At 44.6% G+C, this 9149-nt stretch overlaps 2 protein-coding genes across 3 annotated transcripts in view; one reads left to right on the top strand and one right to left on the bottom strand.

Annotated features, from left to right (window-relative positions):
- Positions 1 to 679: 679 nt before the first annotated feature.
- On the top strand, positions 680 to 5762 carry SARC_09034 (hypothetical protein; the record flags this gene model as incomplete). Its single annotated transcript, XM_014296967.1, has 5 exons — positions 680 to 704; positions 1078 to 1263; positions 2018 to 2487; positions 3201 to 3415; positions 4314 to 5762. 5 exons carry the CDS (start codon positions 680 to 682, stop codon positions 5131 to 5133), a joined length of 1716 nt encoding a protein of 571 aa, XP_014152442.1. The 3' UTR covers positions 5134 to 5762.
- Positions 5763 to 6516: 754 nt separating this feature from the next.
- The window catches only part of SARC_09033, a 13747-nt gene continuing 11114 nt past the window's right edge, over positions 6517 to 9149 (bottom strand). The window contains exons 13-16 of one of the 2 annotated variants that reach the window (XM_014296966.1): positions 8736 to 8831; positions 8024 to 8159; positions 7169 to 7341; positions 6517 to 6872 (exon numbers count right to left, since the gene is read on the bottom strand). In XM_014296966.1, coding sequence (XP_014152441.1) covers positions 6783 to 6872; positions 7169 to 7341; positions 8024 to 8159; positions 8736 to 8831 — 495 coding nt within the window. In that variant the 3' untranslated portion in view covers positions 6517 to 6782. Of the gene's footprint in view, positions 6873 to 7168; positions 7342 to 7848; positions 8160 to 8735; positions 8832 to 9149 lie in introns of those variants that run through there. The other variant, XM_014296965.1, reaches the window with a different exon arrangement.

The raw sequence follows: 9149 nt of genomic DNA, 5'->3' as shown, positions 1-9149 counted from the left end.
TTGTGTAGTGTGTGTGTGTGTGTGTGTGTGTGTGTGTGTGTGTGTATGTATATATTTATATGGATGTATATATTCATACATACAAGCATACATATATGCGTACATACATCCATGCATATATATATACATATATACATACGTACATTCATACATGAATACATACATACATACATTGGCAGTTACGATGTTACAAATGCACCAAGATAGTGGAGCGTTTTTGTCTCATGATAAACTTACTTTTTTCACATCTATATAGCTGTATAAGTACACACACATCGTCTTAACAAACTTATATACAAGAAAATATGATCTTCTAAGGTAGATTTATTTGAATATACCCACGTATCAATACAGACTTACCATTTTGTTCATATATCTGAAAGTAGAAGTATATACATATTGTCTTACCATTTGCATATGCCCATACTATATATTTGCAGGGTGTATGTATATGTATCTATCGTCGTCGAGATGTGATTATATCATTTGAAATGTTTTTACCTTCGATATCGTATTCAGTTCAATAGTAATACGTTCCTCGAGGCCTGTATATTCACTGTGTATGTACATTCGTAGTCCATAATGTGTGTCTGTAGCCGAGTCATGCGACGAACCATGTCTGACTTTAGCGCCTGTTTTATCGGACATTTCTAATCAGGGCACAATCTTCGGAGGCTTCATGATACTCGCTCAGACAGCAATGGGTAAGTGGCTCCAATGTTCCGCATCTGCTGCGTGCATGAGTCTCATGCACACCGTACTTCTTCGTTGTTCTGTCTTGTGTTTTGTTCTCATGTACGGTTGACTACGCACAGCCCATGGGCCGGTGGCGTCGCTACCCACATGAGCTCCTTGTGTTACTCAGTGCCCCCATATGCACCCCATAGCAACCAGAATATGTCCTTGACCTCTGTACATCACTCCAGGGTCTTCTGGTGCATGTCCACTACATTTCATCGCACCATGTCTGCACTCGCCCTGCATCCGTGGTGGTGTGGGCGTTTATATGCACATCTCCCGTCGCGTTAATTGTACTTGGTTTGTGTCACTCATTCTCTCTTGTCCGTCGTCGCTCAGGTGCTGGTATCCTTGCTCTGCCCTATGCGTTTTCTAACCTGGGGTATGCCTTTGGGACGCTTATGCTGCTGGTGTCATCGGGCGTGTCTGCGTTTACCCTGCACCTTCTGTCTGTGTGTGTTGCTAATGTGGGTGGTAGAAGCACTACCTTCGGCTCCATCGCACAGGCTTCGTATCCTCGGCTGGGTAAGTTTATGTGTGTATATTCCTAGTGAAGTTATCAGCGGTCTATATAGGTGCTCATGGTATGTGAGTCTATCACAGACGCGTCTATTGCCCCGGCCGAGTGTGTGCAGGTGTGTGTGCGTTATGTGTAGGTACAGGATTGTTTGAAAATGCTGTTCGTCTATTGCTGTATCACTTGAACTTCTTTCCTTTGGCTCTGCGTACAACTGTGCACTCTGGTCGAACGAACAGAAGGCGCGTTGAGATACGCTGTATACGTATAATATACATAGGTCTATGTGAATAGATCCTCTCCTGGCTCTGTATTTTGGTGTGAAATCGATGGAATGGTTGGTGATAATCATGGTCCCTGGCGAGTGCGTTACGCATGCGGGAACATGCGTGTGTTTGGTCTGCCTGTGCATCACAAACACGTGATATACGAGTAGTGCATCACGTCGATACGTTTGTTGTAGTCTGTAGCAACATCCATCATGTATAACTTCATAGTTTGTGTCACATCAGATTTATGAATTTCGCGGGAGACTGCGTGCTTGTATTTTGTGGTATGTCCGTAGCTGAGCCCAGCTAATGACCGATATCTTCGTTGACATCGCGTCCTTCATACTGACTGTCACACTCACGTTTCGTACTGGCCATTCCGGTGTTTATCACATTAATCTGTGATCAATTTATCCCATCCTATGATTCCTGCACACACAGACTTCCACTCTTAAACCAGCTCAACCCCAATGCCCTTACATCCTGCTATCAGGATGGATCGCTGATCTCTTGGTTGTGGTGGTCACCTTTGGAGTGTGTTCATCCTTTCTTATCGTAGTAGGAGATAACCTCCCCCTAGTAGTCTCCTTCCTGTCAGACCTTCCCCAAACCAGCCCTGGCAGTGTGTGGCTCGGTAGACACGTCTACATAGCCCTGGCCTGGGCGCTCGTGTGCGTGCCTCTGTCTGTAAGTGGACGCTTGGATCTACTGAAGTACACATCACTCCTGGCCATAGCCAGTGTGGTGTTTACTATGGTGCTGGTGGTGGTGTACTACGTTGAGCCTAGCGACAGCTGGAACCCCTGTGGCAGTGATGAGACCAGTGAGGCAGAGGCTGTGGGGTGTCTGGGCGATGTTGTAGCGTTCAACGACGACTTTGTGAAGATTATGACTGGGCTGCCGCTGTTTGTCTTTGCCTACGGATGCCACGGACAGATCTTCGGCATATACAACGAGCTGAAGGTGAGCTATAAGGGATTGCTTGCCCTGTCCTCCGTTTCAGGAGCGGGTTGGTCATGACGTGGTTACGTTGGAGGCTGATGTGATAGTGAGTTTTTCTTGCGTGCGAGGGTGGGTGGGGAAGGGGAAGTCTCTTTGTTACTGTGCGTCTACTTTAGTCAATTTGCGCATATACTTCTCTAGTTGTGAAGATGTGGCTGCCAACAGGTGCCAATTATATCGACCCAATGTGTTTTATCAGTTTGTTAGTTACGGGTTCATCGCAATGTTCACTGCACAACTATCATGTAAATCCCTCTTCATATGCCTGACTACAGACTACACACGCAGATTACTATGCGATGCCGGTGCGATAATTTACAAACAGATATGATATTTGAAATACTGCATATTTGCATGCAAATACAGAACTGTATCTGAATTTGATTCTATTCAGTACTTTACAATCTTATGGCGTCACATCTGTATAAATGTTTGACTTTGCAAAGGGCATGAGTGATTAATTGTGCACCAACCTGCCTGCTGTGCCCTTGTGAAGTACACTTACATTGCCTACAGTACATGTGCCTGTATCGTGTCCAGTATGTATACCTTCATTCATACAGCACATATGTGAGCGTGTGTGTATACACATACGAATCCCAATCGCCTCCGCAAAAAGCACACTACCGATAACCCAACCTCCACATTTGCCACCCCCTCTCGCCAAACCTTAGGTACAGAAAGTGCGATCCATGAACTTTATCGTAGTGCTGGCCGTCAGTCTGTGTGCGCTGCTGTACACCGTCTGTGGCCTGTTCGGATATCTCATCTACGGCAGCCTGACGCAATCCAACATCCTGCTGAACTTTCCACTGGGAGTTGCCAGCAGCGTGGCACGCCTGGCAATGTCGCTGGTGGTCATTCTCACGTATCCGCTGGCCATACACCCGTAAGTGTGATTGTCTGTGCAGGTTCTCTCGCTATGTATGTCTGTTCATTATATACACAGGAATTTGAATACCTACCTAGTGTCATAGTGTGCTGAAGAAATCCAGAGTAAGCCTTATCTTGTCCATACATTATAGATATATATATATGTGTGTGTGTGTGTGTGTTTGTGTGTGTGTGTGTGTGTGTGTGTGTGCGTGTATATGTATGTATATATATAAATATATATATATTAAGTATATGTATATATACATATATATATATATATATATATATATCTGTATGTAGGTATGGACGTGGGTCTTTCGGTAAGATGTTAATAGTGGTATTCGCTGAATGTTTGTTTGCCCGTAGATTTGCCGTAGATTCTTATACCTCTTTCATTTGTTCGTTTACATACATGTGTATGCGCGTATATGTGCACATAGCTTCTACTGCGAATATATATTTACATGAACATGCACACATAGGTTAAATGCAAGTATACAGGCAATAGAGACATGGATTGTATAAGCAAGTGTCCTGAACGCCTGAGAACCGTTGTGTGAAGGGTACACATACTACGTAGATCTCATCCAAAAAATTACTGCTACTTTTCACTGTTCCTATATTCAAACGTGAACTACCAAACTAAGTCTGTACGGCCAGTACACCACACACTGTAGATGAAAAATAAGATTCAATATCAACATTCGGCGGTATCTAAAGATCTTATTGCTTCTAGAATCTCTATACAATGTCCTCTCTTTCCTCTACAGCTCGTACAGAAATTATAACATTCGCAGATTTCCAAACGCAATGGCATACACGAGCGAATCTAACACCATATGTATCGCCTATCCATATTCCAGAAGAACCAATCCATTAAGAAAAATTTATCAACATTTTGATACAATCAGGTGCCGGTTGTGTACGTTAAATCTGATTTCAACATTTGTGAACGCGTATCGAAATAAGAGCTTTATTACGCCCCAGAGCGACACGGCAGAAGGTCCAGCAGACCTTTTTGGCGACAGCAGTGATGATATGGTGAGATGTGAAGTTGCAAGGGAAACCAAAGAAATCTCGGGTGCATATACACGTATTAGCAAGGGATGTATAGATATGCACGATTGCGGGGTAGGAGATGCGAACAGTGCGAACACACAAGAGTGTATGCCAGAGAAAGCGGGAGTGAACACGTCGGCAGAGGGCGACGTATTTGAAGCAAAGTACACCACAGGAACGAATACACGTTGCAATGACGATTCGCAAGCACCTGCGCTGCATATAACACGGGAAAATAAGCTGGACGACCCCTCACACAACAGACAAGGATGTCAGGCACTCACCCACGACCCTACCGGCACAGCGACTGCTGCCCAAGCACATACAGAGGCACCCGCGTGCGCCCAACAGCCAGCCATACACTCACCATACGCCACTGGGCGAATGGAGTTCATTGCCGTGACTGTGGTCATGCTGGCAGGTACTTTTGCACTGGCCATGGGTGTCAGTGACCTAGGGCTGGTGTTTGGCCTCATTGGCGCGACTGCGTCCACAATGGAAGTGTTTGTGCTGCCTGGGGCGATCTATGTGGAGCAGATGAGGACTCGCGAGTGTGGGGGGGTGCGTGGGAGACTGACGTACTGGCTGGCGGTGGTAATGATTCCCTTTGGGTTTGCGTTTGGGGGTGTTGCGGTGGCGTGCACGCTGATGACGGGTGGGTCGGGCCATTAGCGGCGGGTAGTGACGCTGTGCATAGCCCAGTTTGTAGTAGATTGTCGACTTGAGCTTCACTATATGCGAATTATCGTCTAGGATGTTGCTAGTTCCTGGTGTATGTGTGAACATCTATAGGTGTGCGTATGCTGAGATGCGAATTCATTGCATACTTTCCTTGGATTTGAAGCGTAAAGTTCAAGGAGTGATCTGTGTGCGAGAATTGGCTCTTGTCGACCTCATCCAGTCTTCCAGGCTGATGAGTTGCTCACAAGGGTTAGAAGTATGATGTATGAAGGCTATCAAAAGCGTGCAAATGAAGCCAATATTTAGGTTGCATGGTATTGCCAAGCCTGATATCGCACAGAAGAAATAAGAAAACGTGGCTGAAACCATATGCATATTCGATGGTTATCCCAGCGCATCAACATCGATGTGAAAGCGACGGTCCAATATGTGCGATACGAGGATGGACGAGGACGTTTAGCCATCGAAACGGTTGTTAAGATACAACATCCTGAAGGTTGCCATTTACGAATTGAGATATAATATGTTTTTAGAACTTAATTTTAGATATGGAATAACCTAAGAAGGATATCATAAGTGCGCTTCCCGGTTTGAAGCTGAATGTGAATAAAACACGAGCGCAGTGTTGGTCTTTGGTTCTCTCTGGCACAAGTCTCTGCCTGAGGAATGAGAAAATATACACATATACTTGGTGCATCCCATGGTATCACTCAACTCAATGATCCTCGCCTCGAACTGCTCTTCCTTTATATCGAATACTGGCTTCTATCGCAAATCAACATATGTGCCCGAGCCACGATAGATAGTTGACAAAGGGAAATATTTAGTTCTTCACATGCAATTCTGTCATTCACAGCAATTACTATACTTGATATATCTCGTCGATTAAACAAAATGTCTTCAAGAATCTGCTGAAAACACGGAACAAAATAGCAGGAATTGCATCTATACACAAGATGTTTACTTACTTCACTGCTGATTACCAAACATCTCAAATAATTCTTCTCCCCACTCCCACCCTCGACACACCCGTATTCCTCGTTGATACATACAACCCCTACAGCGATGAATACTTTTCACATGGCCTGTAGCCAACTACAGCGCACTCGTTCAATTCCAAGCTTAACCATATTATACACAGACGAATGCATGCCAATACCTGACATGCAACCAAACGTTCATGGGAAACAGTCTCGCAAACTATCGGGGGTTAGGCCACAAGATAGACGGCAAAGTCGTCGCATTTTGGCTTTCGCGCATTTGAAATGGGGGCGTAGAATACGAATACCAAAATACAGAGATACCAAATAGTATGTGAGTCTCATGTATTCACTATATTGTTCCGAGAACTGCGTTACGGCTCACTAGTGTTAATAGGAATCACATCATATTTATTTGCAGGGGTTTTTTAAATTCCCCGCATTCTGATCTGCACTAGGCACTGTACACTTCTCCATCTCACACCCACTCAACCGTTCGGCTACGAAACACAATCGTTCCGTCACGACTGTTGCACGTAGCCCACGGTACACTAAACACTAACACTCTAAAACCCTAAACGTTCTGGTCTGGACTAGGCACTGTACATATCTTCCATCTCACACTCCTCAGCGCTTCGCTTACGAAACACATTCGTTTCGTCACGACTGCTGTACGTAGCCCACAGACATGCGTTCGCCGTGCAGAGCAACGTATGTGCACTTGTTCCGCTGATATCTCTTCACCTTATTCTGTAGAGGAGGGAGTTGGGTGAGGCATATCAAATGAGTACACATCTGCAGATCATATATTCATTAGATGCCCATGAATTGGGCTCAGAGGTTATATCATTAATTTGGCAGCAATATCATGCTACATGTATGTCCCATGATTATTCCAAAAAATATAATATAATGAACCCTATGCGGCAAACATACCAAACATAAAAATTAAATATATTTTATAGGAGGCATATGCGCTTAGATGCATGATCAAAACTGGGGATATATTTGCTACACATAAATAGCAAACGCATAATACACTTTACCTGTATCACACCGCCTTCCTCTATCCACATATTCTCCACAGAGGTTTGGGCGGCACATTCTGTGTTGGTGTCGCCTACGCACGAGCCGTCTATTTTTAGATAGAGCACATAGTCGGCATTTGATTGGGCGAATGTCCAATGGACGCGCTCCAATTGGACACCATTGCGCACACCTTTTGGGGAGAAGCAAGCATATGATACATTATTTGATATGGTACGTTTGAGCCTCCGCTTAGTCCCGACCCGGGGATACACAAAACCAATCTGACTAGAGGATTAGCGATGGAAATGCATTTATCACTCTACGTCGCATGAGACGAGCACGTGTACAATCGACGAAGTTGCCAAGGCGCGTTGCGACAACAATATGTGCCACCGCCGTGAGGCATAAATCCACAACACGAAGGGACAACACAACGGAACCTATTTGGCTAAACCCTAAAACCCTTGTGTGACTCTATCAAGGAGGTGGAAGAGGAGACGATATGCAGGTGTCAGGACAAGCAAAATCACGGTGTCCGCAGATGTTGCCTTGTAACGCACTGGTGGTCTGGTCGTACGTGGTTATAACGTTCACAGGTACCAATAAATGCACCACTATATCCCCCCCTCGTAGGTTGCTCGAACACACAGTGGCGGTTGATTACGTCATGAACACTCGACAAATAAGTCAAGGAAGGGCAGTTCAGAGACAGAATTGATCACAGCCATCACATCAGAATACTTCAATTGACATTAAAACTGAAAATCCGAACTTTGCAAGCAAAAAACAAAAACAAAAATGAAACGTGCACACTGATCCTGGCCTTCACCTCAAGTCCACAGACAAACAAATATCCCGAGCATGACACCCACCAACGGCGATCTTAGAGTAATGCACTGAGATCGAGTTTGAGTTGTCGGCGCTCTTCCGTTTCGGACCTTTAGGTACCACACCCGCCTTGCCCACGCGTATGCCGTTCAGCGTGGTAGCGGATAAGAGCTTGGGCATCTACGAAGCATATGCGTAAAAGGATTAGATAATATGTATGAGGTGTGTGCGAGATATACAATCATGTGTGCAAAGTGGATACCAAGTGCGGTTCTAGCATGTTCATAATCTTATCCAATACAAACCGCAGGCTGACTGCAAAGGGAATGACAAATAGAGCACGTTTTCTGTACATGCATGGCCTTTGAAATATGCAAAGGTTATAGAAACGCTGATTTGACACATATCCTGCACATGCCCGGTGGCTAAAGTATAAACTGTTTGCGTCACGATGAAATATGAGTCACATTCTGCAAACATTTCGTTCAACTCCAAGGTTACACGCACTATGCCCACACCTAGTAACTAAAGTGTATAGTGCAATCGGCATAAAGCTAATGAGCGTGTGTACAGTCTTCACAGTGTTCAGTTTAAAGGCTGATAGATCACGTGCTCGGCAGATATCTAACGGAAACAACGCGTATACGATATAATGTGTCAGAATCCCGTTTGTGCAAGTGAACTACACACATCTGGTAGCTGACGTATACAGAGGACTTTTCGAAAAGTAATAGCCAACACAGTGGTGTCACATACTTGATGACTAAAGTATACGCTATATTTATGCGCCAGTGGTTCGATGCCGAAGAACTGGCAGACTACTGGGTACGCACCCGCATAGACATTCCACGCCTGTGAGAAGAGGCCATTAATTAAATTAGTTTTACAATTTAGTGCTCACCATTAGTTGATGCATCATACATATGAACAGCCATGTGTGAATTGGCCACTATTGAAATGTACGGCCAGTCTGAGAATTCATGCCTACAGTCTCAGAAGTGCAATTAGTCAAAGAGATCTTAAATTTCACTGATTTTATACCGATATATATATATGTGTGTGTGTGTGTGTGTGTGTGTGTGTGTGTGTGTGTGTGTGTGTGTGTGTGTGTGTGTGTGTGTGTGTGTAGTGTGTGTGTGTGTGTGTGTGTGTGTGTGTGTGTGTGTGTGT

The sequence above is a fragment of the Sphaeroforma arctica genome (genome assembly GCF_001186125.1).
Source record: "Sphaeroforma arctica JP610 unplaced genomic scaffold supercont1.875, whole genome shotgun sequence".
Classification (NCBI taxonomy): domain Eukaryota; class Ichthyosporea; order Ichthyophonida; genus Sphaeroforma; species Sphaeroforma arctica.
This window is presented reverse-complemented; position numbering and strand designations above follow the sequence as displayed.